Source organism: Enhydra lutris, unplaced genomic scaffold (assembly GCF_002288905.1).
Source record: "Enhydra lutris kenyoni isolate GAN:26980312 unplaced genomic scaffold, ASM228890v2 scaffoldscaffold5, whole genome shotgun sequence".
Taxonomy (NCBI): Eukaryota; Metazoa; Chordata; class Mammalia; order Carnivora; family Mustelidae; genus Enhydra; species Enhydra lutris.
The window spans coordinates 10,304,853-10,326,006 of record NW_019154089.1 but is presented as its reverse complement, the minus strand read 5'-3'; the positions used below and the strand labels follow the sequence as shown (position 1 = coordinate 10,326,006).

At 35.4% G+C, this 21,154-nt stretch overlaps 1 protein-coding gene across 1 annotated transcript in view; it reads left to right on the top strand.

Annotated features, from left to right (window-relative positions):
• Positions 1-18,668, top strand: part of LOC111141183 (ADAM metallopeptidase with thrombospondin type 1 motif 19) — a 246,812-nt gene extending 228,144 nt beyond the window's left edge. Inside the window, exons 22-23 of the mRNA XM_022493562.1 lie at positions 15,854-16,031; positions 18,060-18,668. Coding sequence (XP_022349270.1) covers positions 15,854-16,031; positions 18,060-18,211 — 330 coding nt within the window. The 3' untranslated portion in view covers positions 18,212-18,668. The remainder of the gene's footprint in view (positions 1-15,853; positions 16,032-18,059) is intronic.
• The last annotated feature ends 2,486 nt before the right edge of the window (positions 18,669-21,154 follow it).

The window sequence follows — 21,154 nt, the reverse complement described above, 5'->3', positions numbered from 1 at the left end:
CAGAAGTAGACTTAAAATTAAGCCTTGGATGGGCTTTAATCGGGGATATTCAGTGAGATATCCACAAAAATCTAGCTATGAAACCATGTTCCTCCCTCTGTAATATGGGTGTATCATTGGAGAATCAGTTAAAACACAAATAAATCCTCAGCTTGTCCCACTGTCTAAAAGTTGTTAACCTCTGTTGAGCCAGTGGTGTATTGGCTAAATGGAGGCTTCCTAAGGAAACAGTTTGTTTATGCCTCAAACTGTGTTCACTGCATTTGTATCAGCCTATGTGATTTCTGTCCTCTATGTTTTGGTAGCTTTGTGTAAACAGTGGAGAAATTGCTCTCAGCTTGAGAGAGAAAAATATAAATCCAAGAATATTCAAAAGAGAAAAATCGGTCCTAAAAACATTACCTCTGATTTCTAAGTAGATATAATACAGCCTTTGTTGAACAGTGCTAATGTTTATTTCATTGAGACTAGAAAATTGGCAAAAATAGGATACAGAGTGTGTGGCTGCTCTGCTCTGGCTTGCATTAACCATTCACACAATTATATGCCACATTCTGACTATATCTCGGATGTAGATACGGCCTTGGGGCCTTTCTTGGGAGAACAGAACATGACCCATATGTTTCTGGGCAGTAAAAATCTGTATTCACTCATTTAAGCAGTCCTTAGAATACTGAAGTGAAAAATAACATAGTCCCTTATGTTTAATGAAATGCCTTATTTTCTGCCAGAATTTGACCTTTCTGCCTTTATTCAAACGTCTGCAGCTTCTTGTTTTCATTATTGGTGGCCTATAGAGGAGCAAATAAAAAGGTATTGTTTTATCTACCTGTTACAGAAAAATCTGGATCTTCTTGAAGCTTTTACAGCATTAATTTTTCTGTACACTATTTAACAAGAGAACTCATTCAAGCGAAATTTAATGAGACACAAAACACCTTGGAATTCTATGTAATTATTCCTGGTTTATTCTTAGATTCAATTCATACTCTGTAATTTGAACTTAATTTAGTCCTTTAAAATTCTGGAAAATGTAACATCTCAAATTATGACATGATAAATAGATTTTTGGACAAGAGATGAGTCTTTTTGTGATGATATAATTCAAAATAAAGCTGGAAGTACAATAAATCATTTTGGATGATTTAATTGTACAGATAATATGGTATATCTTTGTTTAGAAGTGATATAAGTGATAAGTGTAACTATAAAGGTTACAATATAATGAGTCATTTTTAACTCAACCTGTAAAAGGAAACCACAATTATATCCAGTATATTCAGTTGAAGAGGAATCTAAAAACTATGAAATTATGAATAATCACAGAGAACCTTTCTTTCCACTGGAGAAAAACTCAGTGAATCATTGACGGAAATATAAAGAAAGAAATCCTGACCAATGTAGTCAAGAATGTCCTAGACTAATGACTAGATAACACCATGTTTTTAATATGGCATCTATAGAGCCTAGAGTTTTGCATTAAGTCAAAAGAGACAAAAAGAACCAGAGCCAGAATTCCCAAGGGAGGGATTTCTTATTGCCCCGTGGCCAGGCTAGGTTTTAGGACTGTGGAATTCTGCATATCTGGACTGACCCAATGCTGGCATACACACAACCCAATTAAAATCCACTTGTTGGAGGTCACAGAATCCAAATGTATATCTTACTGGTTTTTAATACAATTAAACTAAGTGGGTTGTTACAGAGTAGTAGGGGGAAGCTTAATCCCTTGTTAAAGGATTTCCCATTCAAATTTAAAGACATAGTTAGCTGCAAATAACCAAATTAAATACCCTAATAGAATATAAAAATAGAAAATGTTAAATATCAGCTTACACCAGAGAATCAAAGGAATGGATAAAATGACAACTGCTATAATGAAGAAAATATATTGTTAAATAGATACATTAGTAAGACTGATATTTATCAAAGATCCAAATGTCATCATTTATAAGACTAAATTTATATCAATTTATGAATTCTTAAGGCTTGCATTCCCCACATTAAGTTCTATAGAAAGCTCATTTCTTGGGATATTGTCTCCAGTTCTGAGGAATAATGTAGTTAAACAAAGATAATCAAATACTGTTTGCTATAGGACTTTTAGATCCTTTAACATTTTTCTATACTTGGTGAATCTCAAAGAGAGATTAGAGTTTCTCTTTTCTTTTTCCTTTTAACCAAAGATCACTTTGGCAGAGCATATAGCTAGTTTGTTATTTAGTGTATTTTTACTTCAGGAAGACTTATATTAGATTACTCAAATTTGAAAAACTAGTTTTGCAAGTACTTTTTTGTAATGGGACAAAATCTATAGATTTAAGCCCAACTGAAATTATCCGTAACCTAGAAAACTGTTCTTCATGGATTTACATTTCTATATAGCATTATTTTCTAATTATGTCTATAAGTCACTGGAAAAGATAACTGCCTATCATTTTTTATAAGTAGAATCTCCTAAGACATGGAAAATTTGAGCAGCTACCTCATAAACGAATATGAATCTATCAGACTGAAATCCATCATTTTTGGACAGGCAATGAATTAAAGAAATCAGAAGTTGTGGGTTTGGTTTTAAATATTTGGGCAAGATGTCCAACAGAAGACATATTCTACATTATAGGAAAATTTGAAATACACTGGTCTCTGAGTAAATGTTCATACTAAAGAAATTACTTAGTGATATATAGGATACTTTTCATCAGGAAAGACTTTCTACTGTGTTGTTCAGATATATCCACTGAGCATTTACACAATTTGCTATCTATCTGGAGAAAATAGTGGTCTTCTAAACCATGCTCAAAATCTCCAAACAATCATGCTCAAAATCTCCAAACAATTGGCTATCATATTGTTTTGCCTCTGACTCTTTATACTGCAAGAGAATGGGACATTTTTTGCATTGTTACCATTTTTAGGTTTTTTTTGCTTTTGTTTTCATTTTGTTTTGTTTTGTCTTTAAGATTTTATTTATTTATTTGACAGAGAGAGACAGCGAGAGAGGGAACACAAGCAGGATGAGTGGGAGAGGGAGAAGTAGGCTTCCCGCCAAGCAGGGAGCCGGATGTGGGGCTAGATCCCAGGAACCTGGGATCATGACCTGAGCCAAAGGCAGACACTTAACAACTGAGCCACCCAGGAGCCACCACCCCCCTCCATTTTTATTTTTAATATCTCCTAAGAATCTGATCTCTTACCCCAGGTAAGAGATTTTTAAAAGTTTTTTTTTTTTTTTAATGTTTGGATTACTCAAACTTGTCAAAGCATTTGGCTGATATGATTGAATGTGGCAGAAATATATTAGCTTAATAAGAATGATGAACCCATACTATCTGTATATATCTTCTATCTAGAGAAAATTCATGATTTAGAGAGATCGAAGTAGTGTCTCTGTGTCTATGTGTATGTATGTATATGTAATGTAGATATATTATATGTGCATATACATGTATAATTATAAGTGCAGATATAAGAATATGTTTTTAACATCCTTTGGATTGGAAAATGCAAGAGGATTTTTTTTAATCCAAAAGGCTTAATTAACTGTCTTCTTAATAAATCCTTGAAAAATTGCTAGGCTTATAAAATAATACTATCAATGCTCTCTTGCTGCATGCTAGGGTATCTGTAATTTCATTTTATAAATCATACCTGAAAACATTTCAGTAAATAAATATGACTTAACTTAAAAATTACTCTTAATGTTCTTTATAGGGTATAGAGCATGGAACACACCAAAATTCATTTGGGGGACAATGAGTGTCAATAGGTGGTTGAGGAGAGAATATTTTCCACATACAAGATATAAAGAAATTTGATAAGAATGTTATAAAATTCAGTAGTCTTATCATTGGGTGTTTTTTGCTTAAATGTAGTGAAGTGTATATTTACCAAATACCAGAGGATATCCAGAGATAGATATAACCAGATCATCAGGACTACTGGAGTAAGACATCTTTAAAATGCAAGAAACATATGCAAATAATTAGCCATTTAGAAAGTCATCATATGGGATCTTTGGATGCAGAATGTAACAAAAGGGAAAGTTATTCTAACAGGTCTCTGGTTTTGCTTAAGGTTATCTGGGGCATCCATAGAGCCCAAGAGCACAACCAGCATCAATCCTTTATGCCAGAGAGCTGTTCTGCAGGGACCCTAGCCTCCTTCCTACATCTGTAAAATGTGCCAAAACAACTCTAGGTCTTTCTCAGTATCACAGTGCTCTAACTGTGCAAGTAGAAGTAATAACCCAGTGTCAGTGAGGCAGTGGTCCAAATGGTGCATAGTCCAAAAAAGAGTATTTCAAACTGCTTAAAATGAAGGATCTACTTTAGAGACAAAACAAAAATTGTTTGGATTAGAAAAATATAAATCTGTAACTTTATATGCTACATATAGAATGTGTACAAGTCCATATGGGATAATAAATAAAACTAGGAAATTTGTTTAGATACACACACACACATATGACTTCAGGGATCAGAAAGGCAACAAGAGAAGAGCACTGAGGAGCACTATGGGGGCAACCAGAAAGCTCCATCTACAGGGAGCAAATTCTACTTCTTTCTGCCCAGGTGCCTCTACATATCTGTTTCCCTATACTACTAAGATTGGATATTATCACACTTTTTTAAAACCAATTTAATAGGTGAGAAAAATGATACCTCATTTTGAAATGCGCACATTCTTTGACTCAACAAGTCCATTGCCAAAGATTTTCCTTACAGACATTTTCACCTAATTTGCTAACTATATTTTTGAAGATGTTCATTGTAGCCTTCTTTGGCACAACAAAAATTTGATAAGACCCATATGTCCTTTAAGTAGTTACATAAATCAAAATACCATATTCAAACAGTGAAATACTGTAGTTTTTTAAAAATGCATTTATCTATAAATGAGGAAGTTTCTCTAAGACTTATTATTAAATGAGCAAATATTATATGGAAGAGTTATATATAGTAGGAACTGAAGTTGTTTACATATTATTTTTATACATATTAAAAATTTGGGGGTGCCTGAGTAGCTAAGTCAGTTAGGCATCCAACTCTCGGTTTCGACTCAGGTCATGATCTCAGGGTCCTGGGATTGAGCCCTACGTTGGGTTCCGTGATTGGCATGGAGTCTACTTGTCCCTCTCCCTCCCTTCTCTGTTCCCTCCCCAGCTTTTAAGCTTCTGCTCTCGCTCTCAAATAATTTTTTTTAATTTTCTTTGCAGATATACAAAGAATAGTTTATTTGAATTACATTGGAGAAAAGGGCCTTCTGTGCTTATACTTCTACCATATCCATATGTTACTTTTATTTTATAAATAGGTTAACATTTTCTGTCTGAAATTAAAAGAAAACTAATGCTTTCCTAATACTTAAATATTTCCAGGGTACTATATCAAAAATGGCAGATGTCATGGATATAGGAAGATGCCAAGAGAATATTACAGAATTTCTAGGGAAGGGAGAGGACTGGGATCTGTAACAGGTACAATAGCTCAGTATATGGAGTCCCTTAGCCTTGGATTTGAATTCTGAATCTTTGGTTCAGATGTTAGTGAATCCAAATGAAATAATTCATGGAAAGTTCTTAGCATAGTGTCAAATACATAATAACAAGATAAATGCTGTCTGTTCATATAGTAATGTAAGTAGAGATGAGAAGAGATGGTTGGCTTTGAGAAATTATTTTGAGGTTAGAATGAACAGAACTGCGGTTGGTTATTTGTGGGAGAGATGAGGAAGAGGCAGGTGTTAAGGTATTAAGAAGGACTCCCAGGTTGGCTTTCTGCTCTAAACAATATGTACAGATGTTGCCTCTGTGATGGGAAATAGGAAACACTAAGAGAAGAGTCCAGTTGGAGGGGAAATATTTCCACCTCTCTTTTGAACTGTGTTTCCTTGGCCTGTAAAAGACTTAAACACAGGGGCGCCTGGGTGGCTCAGCGGGTTAAGCCTCTGCCTTCACCTTGGGTCATGATCTCAGTGTCCTGGGATCGAGCCCCACACTGGGCTCCCTGCTCAGTGGTGAGCCTGCTTCCCCCTTTCTCTCCGCCTGCCTCTCCGCCCTCTTGTGATCTCTGTCTGTCAAATAAATAAATAAAATCTTAAAAAAAAAAAAAAAAAGACTCAAACACGGGCATCTAGAAGATAGATCAGAGAAGAGAAATATAAATTTTGGAATCATCCACATTTAGATGGTTTTTAAATTTTTCAAGTCTAAGTGTGCCGAAGGAGGGAGCATAGCTAGAAAAGGGAGTGTAGCTGGAGGGAGTGGGGTCAGGGGTGGGTTGTGTCTTTATTCTCAGCCCAAACTTCAGTTGCCCTCAGCCTCTGCCATCAGCGTGCCAAGAATTCCTCAAATTTTGTATATTTAAAACAAAATTCCTCATTTTATTTCCTCCAACCATATCCCACTCCCAATTTCCTTTTTCTTGAAAAATGTCAGTATCATCTTCCCAGCTCCCTGGGCTGGAAACTATCCTTGGCTCTTCTTCTTCATGTAAGTAGGGATTTATTTCTGTTGTTTTTTGCTTCCAGTATAATAATGCCATCCTTTTTACTTTTTTTCCTAGGATTAGAGTAACAGTTTCTAATGTGCTTCCTTCCCCATGTCCTCCTATTTCAGACCTGTCCACTCATAGGGATGACTTTATCACTCTGTCCTATAGCTTAAGTACTTCCAGAGAATTGCCTTTGGATACTCACACTGGCATTCATAGCTTTCCGTATTCCAGTCCTAACTTACCTATTGAGAAGTGTCTTTTTATTCTCATTAATTAGATAACTCTACTAAGCTGAGGCCTGAGCAGTTTGTACTTGTGCATTCTCTGTGTCTTTGTTGATATCTCTTTGCCTAGAATGTGTTTCCTCCAAGTACCTGAGTCCTTCAAGGACCATCTGAAGTGTCTGATCTTTCAAAGGCTTCCACAATAAATGACATAATTTCTTTGGACTTAATGACTATGTTACTTTTTCCTCCAGTAATTATTTAATGCCTTATATTGTTGCTGTCTGATTAAGAATATCTTGGGGCACCTGCACAGTTCAGTTGATTACATGTTCAACTCTTAATATCAGCTCAGGTCATGATTTCATGGTCCTGGGATCTAGCCCCACGTTGGGCTCCACACTCAACACAGAGTCTGCTTAAGATTCTCTCTCCCCCTGGGGCACCTGGGTGGCTCTGGGTTAAGCCTCTGCCTTTGGCTCAGGTCATGATCTCAGGGTCCTGGGATCGAGCCCTGCATGGGGCTCTCTGCTCAGCAGGGATCCTGCTTCCCCCCTCTCTCTCTGCCTGCCTCTCTGCCTACTTGTGATCTCTCTCTCTCTCTCTGTCAAATAAATAAATAAAATATAAAAAAAAAAGATTCTCTCTCCCCCTGCTTGCTTTCTCTCTCTCTCCCTCAAATAAATAAATAAATTTAAAAACTAATAATAAGGAATATTTTAATGCTTTTTACCCTTCTCACAAATCTTTCTGAGTGACCAGAACATTGCATTACATTTACAGATGTTTATTGAATAAATGATCACTAAGGTTTTTCATCAAGTAAGCAAAAAATGTAGGATATATCTAAACATTGCTTTTCTTTTCTTCTGATCCATTTTATTTTCTGACTCTAGTTCTGTAAGAACTCCAACGTTGCATATATTTTACTACAAAAAAAATAGTAACTAGCTTATTTTTCTTTAGGAAAATTAATCAATATAATTTTATGTAAATGTATGACTCCTTTGACCTTTTTCTGTGTGGTAAATCAAACTACTTAAAAATGTGATGTATTTTTTAAAAGGTAAATCAACCCTTATTTGAATAACAGTCAAAAAAGGGCTTAACGTTGAGCTTTCAGGTAGCTGGTGGACTTCTTCTGCATTCTCTTGAACCCATTTGGCTGAAATAGCTATCCTAAGGTTAGATGGCAGTTATCGAACCTGGAAAGAAAACAGTGGATGGAAGCAAAGCACACTTAAGAATCTTCTCTGTGACCTGGCAAATACTTGGTTTATTTCAGGTTAGCATAATTTAAAGGTAACTACGTAGTGCTCTCTGTGCTATTTTAAACCAAGACTTTATTAAAACAAACAAAACAAAACCTACACATTTTTCTCATATGGCCATGGAGGGATCTGATTCATTTTGGACACAGAATTGTTGGACTAGACCTGGAAATTATTTTATTTGAAAAGGAAATTCAATCACTGTCCTTCCAAGCAGTTCTCTCTGGTGGGAAGATGTTTCACAGGAATGAGAAAGATAAAATAGAAACGTCTCGATAGTCTTTTTTCACCTCTCCAACACCGTGTGATTCATAGGCTGGGAGAATTGCAAATGTGTTCAAGACTTGGTGTTTATTAATTGCTTCTTAATGCAAAACATCTTTTTTTTCTTCCATTATTGTGGTGATCAATGTGTACTTTGATATAAAAAATTATTTGGGGATCTAATTTGATGGCCCTTTCATAACATATTCACTTCTCTGCTAATCATTCATAAGCATTCTGCTTGATTGTGCCACACACATTTCCTTGATTTGCTCTAACGATATGCAGACATTTTCATTAAAGAGAAAAGAAATAGTTTGAACTGTAGAATCAAATGATGAATTAATTAAACACACATGCAAAAAAATCCTCAAACATCTGACCTCTAGAAATAGATTCAAGTCCAAATACCCATGTGTTAAATAAGGCAGATGAACTACTTTCAAAAGACGCTGAAACACTGACCAAAATAAATAAATCTCAAAAAACAAACCTAACTTTTGTTCCTTAGAATGTTTGTTTCACACTCACTTTATTAAAAAGTTGAAAGATGGAACTGCCAAACATATACATAAATGAATAGGAATGCTGCGCTAATAATTTCCAGTAGAAGTCATCATTTACTTTCCTTATGAGGTCCACACTCCACTGCGAATGCTACTTCACTCTTGTTAAACCACTCTGGAATAATCCACTTATTCCCAAAGACAAATTATCCAAGTCGAGGCTGTTAACTTTGTTATAGATTGGCACTGATCATTAGAGATTATATCAGGTTCTGTGAGATTGTCTATTATATTGGTTTCAAAAAATTTTTTTGAACTCTGTTTGCCAGTGACAATTTTCTCTTAATTTAGGAATTCCTATTTCTTACAAAGGCCAGCTGGAAATGAGTAAAGCATTACAGAGCCTTCCTTAGCTGTTGGCCTAGAGAACACACATTCTCTCCAAAATATATATCTTTGGCACAGTCTAGAAGGAAGGAATCTCGGGTAATCTCTATGCTGGCCAAGTGTGAGAATTACTATTTTTAACCCCTGAATATACTGAAATTTATTTGTTTTTCTAAGGAACTCAAAAGCAAACCAGTGTTAGTTATGTTTGTTAGCCAACAAAACTGCAAATAAATATCTTATAGTAGTATTTTTACTGTTGGGTTTTCTGCCTCTTCGGTGTGATGTTTCAGAAGACATTTGACAGCACTTTACAGCTTGAAGAACTTTACAGTTTAACATGCGCAAATTAATGGTTCTATAAACTCACTGGCAAACTAATTGATTATTTAACTGGAGTCTACAAATTTATTTATACCACACTGTCCCAGTTTGTTGCCAAATCCAAGTTAGTGAAATATCCAGGATAACAAATAACTTCGCACCAAAACAGTGTCATTGTGACTATTCTGATGTCCTGAAAGGAGAGGTAAGAAACTATCATTTAATTAATAATTTTAAAGTTTGGCACTTTACTACAGAATCCCCATACCTAAGACTAGAGTGCAAGTGGTTTTTAGCTCCATGTTCAGAATCACGTATGCAGAATAGATCTACTTGATCTCGGAAACTGTCAAGCACAGAAGCACTATAAGAATCAGGGATCAGTGCAAAGAATGAAAGTCTCCTCTCTACATAGATGAGTAGTTAAGAGACATTTACAGATATGCCATTGATAAAGAGTTCTTAAGTGAAAATGAGTTTTCTAGAAGTACATAGATCACTTGGACAAGAAGAAAATGATGTTCTTCAATGAATTTAACAGATACATGACACATGGTAGATTTTTTACCATGAGCCATTATGGAAATTCCTACATGACTCATGAATGTTCAATTGACAGAAGGATAATTCTATTACCTTGCAAAAGTCGATTCAAGTAGTGTGATGGCCAAGAACCTATGGACCTTGAGAACCTCTGAAAATCATTCTCCTCTGTCATTTTGATACTTTATAAATTGTTATATGGCTATTTCTTGGTGCCTGTGTAGCTCTTATTCTTTGAATTGAGCATGTTTTCCTAATGTAAGTGTATTTCAAAACACATTTGCTGTCATTTACTACTATTTAGTAAATTTATGTCACTCAGCATAATGGTATTCATAGAAACTTTGGGGAACAATACATGTAGATTATCTTTAAAAGATGCAGATTCTTGATAAACATATTCAAATCTATCATAAAAGGAGTATTTCTATATAAAATAATGAAACTTTAGCAGCAGAGGATGCTCATACCTTCAATGTAGTATTTGATGCATCAAAAACTTATTTATACACATTGTGTTAATTAAGATCTAATTATCTACAACCTTTCAAGATTAGACTTGAAAACAAATAATTTCCTCAGGCATCAATAAAATGTCTCAAGATGCACAGCCTTTTCTAGAACACCTCCTCTAAGGTGTTTACATGTTTTTCAAAGTATTAAACCAAGACCTGAGCAACACTGTGTAATAATGCCATAAATAATATTATGTCAGGAGTGAAATGCCCATGGTAAGTTTCTCCCTGCAGTTCACACATTAGACAATGCTTCAGCCCTCATCCATCCTTTGTGATGGATTCCACACCTTGGCCTGCCCATGAGAAGGATATCCCAGCCATTGAGTTCCTTTCATCTCCTTCTATGAAAATGCCCCATAGTTATAAGTTTGTTAAGAAATTTTTTAGTGTGTTTTTTTTTTCCTATGTTTTTTCTATTTCCCCTTATTTGTTTGCATTTAGGCCAGTTCATAAGTTTCTGGAACCAAGTTGGCAAATCTGGTCCACTACAGGGCTATCATCTGAGTACATATAACTTTCCAAGACTTTTATCTGTATCTAGCACCAGGTCATCCTTGACCATTTCTAGAAAAAATATATAAGCCAAGGCAACATCCACTATACACTTCCCCCAACTTGTACATTGCTTCTTTCTCCAGATACTTTTTTTCATTTAGTTCAAATGAAATTTTTTTAGGTAGCATAAAGTTGTTTCGTTCTTATTACCTGGCATAAGAATGACAGAAACTAAAATTTCAGGTAACAGAAATGGTTGTAAGATTCTACCAATGTGTATCCTGTTTTAAAAGAGGATAAAGCCTTCTTATTGATTTGCCAACACTTGGATTCATGGTTCTCATTTGCTAAATGATTTTCCTAGTTGTTTTAATAGTCCAAAATGTGAATTATTGAGAAAGTTTCCCTAATCATGCTTAGTGTTTGATATTCTGTCAACATAATTTAATCCAGTATTAGAAGTTGTCACTAATCTCCCAGGGCCAGGAAGGATTCATTCCAATAAAAGAGAAATCTATGGGGATATTATCTAAAGATATGGCCCATGTGTTCCCAAGTGCAGGGAAGGTCATAATTTTCTCAGGTAATCTGAAATGATGAATATCACTAAGTCAGTAAAACAAATTTCACTTTCAAAGACTTCGGGGCTCATTTTTTTGGTGGGAAAGAGGGATTACCAACAGCAGTTCTCCATGTACCTTGTTATCTTGGTCAAAATTAACTCCAAAATCATGTGAGCAATTTTCTAAACTGTTCAAGTTTGTTCTAAAGATTGCGGTTTCCTTTTTTCTCTGGTAAATCTGGGACATCAAGATTGCATTTCCTGTTCAGAATTAAAGGCTTCTAGTTCATGGGATTGATTCATGAGGTGCTTTGTTTCAAAGGTCCTTCTGGGCAAGATTAACTATTGAGTTTTTTGTCAGACAATACAAGTCTCTCTATTTAAAATACTCCAGTCAGGGAACTTTCCTTGTAAAAGAAATATCAATGGTAAGTTCTCAGGCACACCCTGTGTTTCTTTACCAGTTGCTGGCAAATTGATGTTGACATTTTAGCATTTTGGCCTTTAGTAGAAGTCTAGAGTGCTGCTTTGTTTCAAATACATTTTAAATTTACTGGGTACTTTTGTGAAGAGCAAGATTTAAAATGTATTAGATAAAAAGACTGAAGGAGAGAGGGAAGGAAGGTAGGAAAGAAGACGAAAAGGGAAGAAGGAGAGAGAAAGAAAAAGCCATTGAAATTAATCTGAGATGTATAGAAACACAATGGAAAGAATTATCATATTTGGACTCAAAAGACTTGCATTTGATGCTTGTCTCTCTTTTTTTGTGGAGCAAGTCCATTACATCTTCCATGAGTCCTTCTCTGATCATCCCAGATGAATTACAAAGCCTTAGACCCAAGACTTTCCCAAGCTCTCCTTCCCAGCCTTAGTATTTCCATGGCACTTGTCAATATCTAATGTACAGTGTCATTTAATTCTTTACTTTTCTGCTCTCTCCTGTTAGAATGTAAACTCCTTGGGGGCATGTGTTTTTCTCTATTTTATGTACTGTCATATCCCAATATCCAGAACAGTGTCTGGCACATTGTGGACTTGCAGTAAATACTGAATGAATGAATGAATGAATGAATGAAATATTCTCTATGAACCTCGCTCTTTTCATTTTTAAAGTTATGAGGATTATGATAAAGTTTAACCAAGGTATTCTCTGTAAAATATAATGCTTGAAATGTAATACCTATTTCCTGTGTCCATTCATTTGTATTTATCATCTATTACATAGATCTACCAGTAAAATATCTGTAGATGAGGTGACTGTTATGTGCCAGATTACCCATGACTGTCCAATGTATGCCTATGGTATAGGAATAATAATTTTAATCACTTCTTTCACAAGTGACCTGATTTGGGTGAAAAATTATATGCTCACTCTATCTCAAGATAAATCATGCAAGTGAATTGTCTTTAAGGCAAAAAAGTTTATCTCCTATCTTATAACCTAGGTTACAGCAAAACAAAACAAAACAAAAAAACCCTTCTAATTGTTTAATTGTAAGATACGAGGATTAGATGTCCATTTGGCAGGATAAAGACAAGGAAAGATTTCTGGCTATGAACATAAGAGGAGTATTAGTGATGTTCTACTATCAAGTAATGCTTAAGCACCTGATCTCTGAATTTAGTATATGTGACTTCAAATTCCAGTTCCACTACTTCTTAACTGTAAAGTTTTGGGCAATTTATTTCACTTATTTGAGCCTCTATCTTATCTGTGTGAAAGAGGTAAAACTAGTATTCATGGGCTGCATGTGAGATACCAAAATAATTATGGCCTAACACAGTGCCTGACATATAATAAATACTGCCTGACATGTAATAAATAATACTGCCTGACATATAATAAATAAATAGTAAGGGCTAACTAATGTTAGTATCCTATGAATTAAAAGCTTCTGGAGGTAGTGGTATCAGTTTCCTTTGATCCTAAAGCAGAAAACTGTCATTCTATAAGCAACTCATTATTTAAAATACTAAACAGTTGGGAAAAATTAAAAATAAATAAGTTAATTAAATATTAAACACTTGGCTGAAAGTGGATGAAATTGCCCAACTTCTGCATTGTTTCATAATCTATTCCTGACCATCTGTTTTACATGTTTTAGAGTTTTCTTAATAAAGTTTACTGGTGAAAGTACCAACTTCATCATATTAACAATTATTAATGTCTTTATTTTCTTCATGGGATCCTGAACATAATGGATGATCAATAAATACTTGAAAATTCAATAAATGATTGGATATTCTGAGACATTTAATCAAACTGCCATCTTGACAGAAACTGTGCCATTTCACTGTTGGCTGGCACACTGAATAATTGGATGATGAAATTAGAGAGTCTTTCCTGTTAAGAAGCCTCGCCAGTTAAATTATCAGACTATAGTAACTCTTAATAATCAGTGATTGGGAATTTTTACTTTCATAGTAATTTAGACCCAAAAATATAGTTACCTACTGTAATGCCTTGCTTAACAAAAAGGAAATATAAGTCCCAGGTAAATTAGTTGCAAGAGACAGGATTAGAACTCAGTCTCCTCATTTCAAGGCCAGAATTATTTTGTTTCTTTTTTCTTTTAACCTCCTTCCTTTTTTTATGATTTCATTAACTTATTCTTCTGAGAGAGAGAGAGAGAACACAAGCAAGGGAAGGGGCAGAGGGTGAAGCAGACTTCCCACTGAAGAGGGAACCCAATGTGGGACTTGATCCCAGAATCCTGGGATCATGACCTGAGCCGAAGGCAACGCTTAACCAACTAAGCCACCCAGGCCTCCTTACCTGTCTTTTTAATCATAGTGACACGAGTTAAGGAATTATCCAATTGCTTAGTACATTCTATAATAAAGTAAGAGCTAGTTTAGAAGATGTCTACTGATTTCAACTGTTTTGTTTCAAATATCTGTTCATTTTTCACCTATATGCAATAAAATTTTTACCAAAAAGTATTTTATAAAGAAGATTATTATTAGTAAGAACCTGATTTTTTATTGCTAAGGTATGCTAATGAAAATTAGATCCTAAGGCTATTAGACTATTTTTAATTTTTATTTTTTATAGTTATTATTTAAAAGAAATGTTTCAGACTATTTAATTTTGTGATAAAGCTTATTCTGTTAGTTCCAAAGGCAGAAATGATTCTGTATTAGTTAAATGAATTATAGAACTTCCATTATTTCCTGGATACTATTTTCATTTCCAGGTTATTCCCAGATTGTTACAAAACCTAACTTACATAAGGAATGCAGTTAACATCTTTTTCTCTTAAGTGTTTTCAAATGTTATGAAAGGCACTATTTAGCCATTATCTACTAAGATTATATATTTTGAGTCATCATGTGTCTATAGTTACTTATTTCATTTCTCACAACCCTGAAAAACAATGTGTTACTTTGATTTGTTCATGTCTTTTGGAGTTGATTTAATTCTCTACAACTATTTGGCTAAATATGGCTAAATCTTCACTATGTAGAAAATAATATGATCAATAAATAAATCATTATTTTCAGAAACAAAGCCATATTTACTCTTTCACTTGTAATTTTGATCCCAGAAAATAGTTGTATTTTCACAGTCGAATAAGCATCCGTTTATCTGTGTAACAAGTTAAAACTGGTGACACATTTGGACCCCAAAGACTTGTCTAATAAAAGACAATTGTACATTGAGTATGTTCTTCTTTGCAAAATGTCTTACAAATGAAGACAGAGCCTACTTCACTAAAATATAAGTAATCTATTAAAAGGATATTTTATTAAAAAAATCCAGATTATGGGTACCTGGGTGGTTCAGTCGGTTAAGCATCTGCCTTCATCTCAGGTCATGATCCTGGGGTCCTGGAATCGAGGCCCAGGTCAGGCTCCCTGCTCCACGGGGAGTTGGCTTCTTCCTGTCCCCTTGCCTGCCGCTCCCTCTGTGCTCTCTCTTGCTCTCAAATAAATAAATAAAATATTTTTTAAAAATGAATTTGTTGCAAACCAGGTATTAGAACTTTAAACACCGTCCACCTGAGTGCAACACTGGCATCATTCACTCTTTCCCTCGGAGTCATACTCTCCATCTTTCTTTCCTCTTCTTTCCTCACCTCTGTCTTTCACGCCCCAGCACTGTGCCTGAGGTAAGCATTGACATTTCTGACCCACGTTCTGCATCAACTCTGGATGTTGTGACTCATGTTAAATTTTAAGGAAGGGATGGAAAATGTGGCTCACAATCTAGAACAAGGAAAGAGCAACAAGGAATTTTAACACATCTCGTATCTCTCCAGTGCTCAGTTACCTGTGGCAAAGGGATGCAGTCCCGTGTCATTCAGTGCATGCACAAGATCACCGGAAGACATGGAAATGAGTGTTTTTCTTCAGAAAAACCTGCAGCATACAGGCCATGTCACCTTCAGCCCTGCAATGAGAAGATTAATGTAAATACCATAACATCACCCAGGCTGGGTAAGCAGACCAAAAACGGGATGGTTTTGAGAAATAGGGAAATGTTCATGGCTTCTTCTCTTTTGCACATTTTTTTTAAAGATTTTATTTATTTATTTGACAGAGAGAGAGAGAGAGAGATCACAAGTAGGCAGAGAGGGAGGAAGCAGGCTCCCCACGGAGTGGAGAGCCCAACGCGGGGCTCGATCCCAGGACCCCGGGATCATGACCTGAGCTGAAGGCAGAGGCTTAACCCACTGAGCCACCCAGGCGCCCCTCTTTTGCACATTTTTGTAAAGCTTTGTTCTTGATCTGTGTGAATTAGTTTGGTTCTGACTTAATGGGATATATTTAACTACAGTTTTGTGCAAATGGTCAGAGGGTAAAAAAATCCTAAAGACTAAACACTTAGGATTCCTGAAGCTGTCTACTCAGCCTGGCCCTGAAAATATGGATGCCACATTCTCAAGGTCATCTTAGAAAGAGTTGCAGGATGTAGATATATTTGGTGTTCTGACCAGTTTCATGGCAGAACTATTGATGAAGGTAATATCTCTGGAAGGGTGAGGTTGGGGTATATATCTTAGATCTCTCCATTGTTAATAGCCTTCCTTTTGATCCTGGGTACAAATTGTCCTTTGGAGAGTCATAGAGTAAAAAAGGCTTTCAAGAAGAGTGGGCGCCTGGATCTAAACCACTGAAAAAGAGGTAACAGTTTTTGAATCTTTAAGGACATAATATTATATACAAATAAATGCTGGTAACATATTGATTTACATAGTTTGTTATGTTATAAATAGTTTCATATATATTCTCAATTCATGTTGTTTAATCTATCATCAAGAAGTAGATTATGCATTTTAAGTAAATATAGCTTGCACTTGCCTAAAAATTTTTCATAAATGAATTAGGCTTTATTTCTTTGGCAATTAGGGACTTTTAACAGCACCACTGCCTGACTGTCATTGGGTTAATTTATGTTTACTACCTTCACTTTTAATCTGTGTGTACAATCTACAGGGAAACAATTTAATCATACAGAACAATATTGCCAAAATTCAAAGAGTTTAATTGTCTTAGGTATTTTTTATGCATAGGATTCAATCAAATGGAAAAGTCTGGTTCTTCATAGAAATACAAAAATTCGATTTTTCAAGCCAAATAATTAACGTTTCTAGGAAATAATCAGTTCAAATGGCATTAAGCATAGTTAAGACAAAAAGTTAAGCAATCCTAGAGCAGATGCCCTAAATCCATGTATTCAAAACAACATAATCCCTTCCTCTAGCAATTAGCTTGAGTCCTTCTTGAAGTATCATGTGGCAGAAAATAATGGATTAAAAATTTTTAATTAAAATTACATTTTCTCTATTTATTATTTCTTGAAGGTATATGGCCACACACACAAGCACAGTGGAAAACCTGAGGTTTTGAAAGTAAAATAATGAGTCATCTTAGAATGGTGGCAAAAGAAAGATTCCACATATTTTATTACTGTGAATTTCAGTCAGTTTTGATAATCAGTTCTGATTTTAAAGATCTGGGAAATCAAGATCCCCAGATAGTCCACCTAGATATGTCTGCTTTCTAAGAAATAAGGAATGTGGGATAAGTGTGAGAGTATTTGCTTTGCTTTCATCCATAACCATACTTATTCATTTATATCCCATAAAAGTGGATATAGTGAGCAAAGTCATTTTTTATTTTTAATCTTCTCAACTGAAAATCCACAAGAAACTTAAATGAAATCCATAAAATTGAACCTTAAAAGCCATGTGTATTTCAACTCACTGAATTTGGGAAATCTAGCTTTAATGAGTCTGAACGAGCTCCTAAGTGAGACCATTATTCATTCATTTTATTTCTTATTATAGGATGTGTGTGTGTGTCTTTCAAGTTCCAGAAGATAGTATTAAATGAGTCAACAGTAGTATTAAATGAGTCGACGTGAATGTTCACAATCCTCCCACTTAAATGATTGCTACTTGTTTCTACTCCTGACACCTAGGCTATCTGCCTGTATTGAGTTCCCTCATTTCTGCTTCACAGCCGCGCTGACGTTCAAGTGCCTGGGAGATCAGTGGCCCGTGTACTGCCGAGTGATACGCGAGAAGAACCTATGTCAGGACATGCGCTGGTATCAGCGCTGCTGTGAGACATGTAGGGACTTCTATGCCCAAAAGCTTCAGCAGAAGAGTTGACCTCGAGCAGGCTGGCTGGCTCACAGCTCTTTGCAATTACATTATTTATAAACACACACACTAGCATGTTTTTCAGACCAAATATTATCAGATTACATATAATTTAATCAAATTAATTTATTTTTGTGCCTGCCAAACATCCAATATGGTGTTTGTTTTGGATATACAAACATTTCGATTTATACTATATGGCTTCATAAATTTATATGAATAATTTTATATGAATAAGTTGGATCCAGTTTCCAGAATCAAAATAAAAAGGAGGGGAAAATAAGAAAAAAACAAGATCATTAGGCTCTTAAAAAAAAAATTTTTTTTTTCAGTTAGGGCTGTCTCTAGGTGCTATTCTCTCCCCGCCAATACCGCTGAGTTATCCAGAATGTATACTAACTTAGTGTAATAGTTTAGTTTTATATGGAGAGAAGTCATTTTTGGGTTTTGGTGTCCTGATGCAGAATTAGCCCATTTTCTGTAAGCTACAGGAAATGTGTAAACATAACAAACCTCATAGTGTTGAACAGGTTTTTAGAGAATGTCTTATGAATTTGGTTCAGATTTAGAGATATCCACAGGAAAAATTCTACTGTAATTATAACCTTATTTTAATAATGGAAAAGAAAAGTCAAAATAGAGACTTTGATCATGTTCATGAACATGTACTTGAACACAAGTATTGTAACAATGAAACACTGTAATGATTTACACTGAATCACCATTGCACTGTTGATATAGTGTAGAGAAACCATTATAGAAATGGTAACATCCTACAAAAATATGTATTATTTTAACATGTTGTCATTAGATTTTAGCTTTTTGAAATATTTTGAACAAAGAAAGCAGTGATCCACCCATTTCCTTGTATCTTTTTAGCAGATTTGTTAAAGAGTATAGTACTTAGCCTCACAAATCGTAAGGAAAAAATTTACCAAATATTTTTCAGCTTTTTCCCTAGAAACAAGAAAAAAAAAAAAAAGAAACACTTATAATACTGTGGTAGTTTCATTGTGTTTTTTTTCCTTTTGAAAACTAAAAATGTTTTGCACTTCTGTGAAACGTTAAAAAACCAGCTTAAATGTTTTCTTGTGAGAAAATGTTGTACATGATTCACATGATTTCTAGATTTTTTTTTCAATAAAATTTGTGAAGCTTCCTATTAGGAGGCATTCTTCATAGGTCTCTTCCATCTCTGCACATCTCGGAACCATCTACTCTTGCTCGGGACCATCTTCTAAGGAATGTTTGTATAACAAGCAGCCTTAGAAGATCGAGATGGTGGAGCAAAGGGCAGACGTGCTGACTTCTCATTATAAATAGGTTTCTGTCCCTAAAATGGGGGTCCCTCTCCTGTGGTACAAGCCACTGCATGTGCAGATATTATGTGGCTCTCTTCATGTCCCTCTGGGGCAATTAGGGGTAAGGAAACCAGTGCCAGAAAATGCTGACTCTCTGCTACTGCTCTTGCAGTGAGTAATAAAGTCCTTTGCCTCTAACCCAGGGAGGGGTATTCTGTCTTTTGCCCTGAAATTGTGTAGGCTCACGTGATAGAGTGTAAGTAGAGTAAAACCTCTACACCTGTGCATTTGTGAGGCTTCTCTCATTCGTGTGTTTCACCTTCATTTAAAGCGGAGGGGGTATTTAGTTTCTAGATGGCCCCGCACTTATGTATATCGTGCATTTAATTGCTTAGATTTAAAATTAACCAATTTCCACACATCTTAAGTAAGAGAGTTGGGGCATGAGAGAGGTAAAAATTAGTAGGAGGAGACATTCTCAGTTATGTCCCTTGATTCCTAAATCCATGAATCTAGGTAGAAATAGCAAATCTGTATTGGCAGATGAATCAGACCATACACAATATTGTCGGCATATTTTCATCCAACTTGTTCTAGAACTGAATATTAAAGAAAAAATTAAAAAGTCATTGCACCTTTCTGTGAGACCATCTGCTAGAGGGTGATGGGAGAACATGGTAGTACCAGAGATTTACGTTGAGTGTGGGGCCTGTGCTACTTTTTATTTATGGTAACATGGGTTCCCTAAACAGAAACAAATATCTGGAATACCAGTAGGAAATGAGGTATTTGGTAAATTAGTGGATGGTATTGTAAATACCCAGTAGTGCAATTGGAGGGTCATAAGGTAGCCCTATTTTTAATTTCTTAAGGAATCTCACACTGTTCTCCAAACTGGCTGCACCAACTTGCATTCCCACCAACAGTGTAAGAGGGTTCCCCTTTCTCCACATCTTTTCCAACACTTGTTGTTTACTGTCTTGTTGATTTTGGCCACTTTAACTGGTGTAAGGTGGTATCTCAATGTGGTTTTGATTTGAATCACCCTGTTTGCTAATGATGATGAACATTTTTTCATGTGCCTGTTAGCCATTTGTATGTCTTCTTTGGAGAGGTGTCTTGTTTATATCTTCTGCCCATTTTTTGACGTGATTATCTGTTTTGTGTGTGTTGAGTTTGAGGAGTTCTTTATAGATCTTGGATATCAGCCCTTTGTCTATAGTGCCATTATCATTTTAAAAGTCTTCATTCTCTAGATCATGGAACCAACAAGGTAAGCAGGAGTCTGTCAGTTTCTAAGTATTTCTATTCCAAATATGCCTTCCAGAATTAGGAAGATAACTATGGGGGTGAGGGGCTTCAGAGACTCTTGGTATCCTTATGAGACAGATTTAAGTCAAAATTTGGTTAAATTATTTGACTTCCATACACTCTTGCTCTGACTTTGGGGCTACAGTAGGAGTTTAGGATCACCAGGAATAGTATCAGATGAGATTCATTAATCATGAAAAAGTCTGATTTTTTTTCCCCTTCCTCCAGTAAGTACATTGTGTCCATCAGGGAAAACTTGAAGGTAAATTTACAGTATAAAATTGGACAATGTAGGAGGATCCTTCCTTAAAATGACCCACCCTCCCCTTCATTCAAGGAC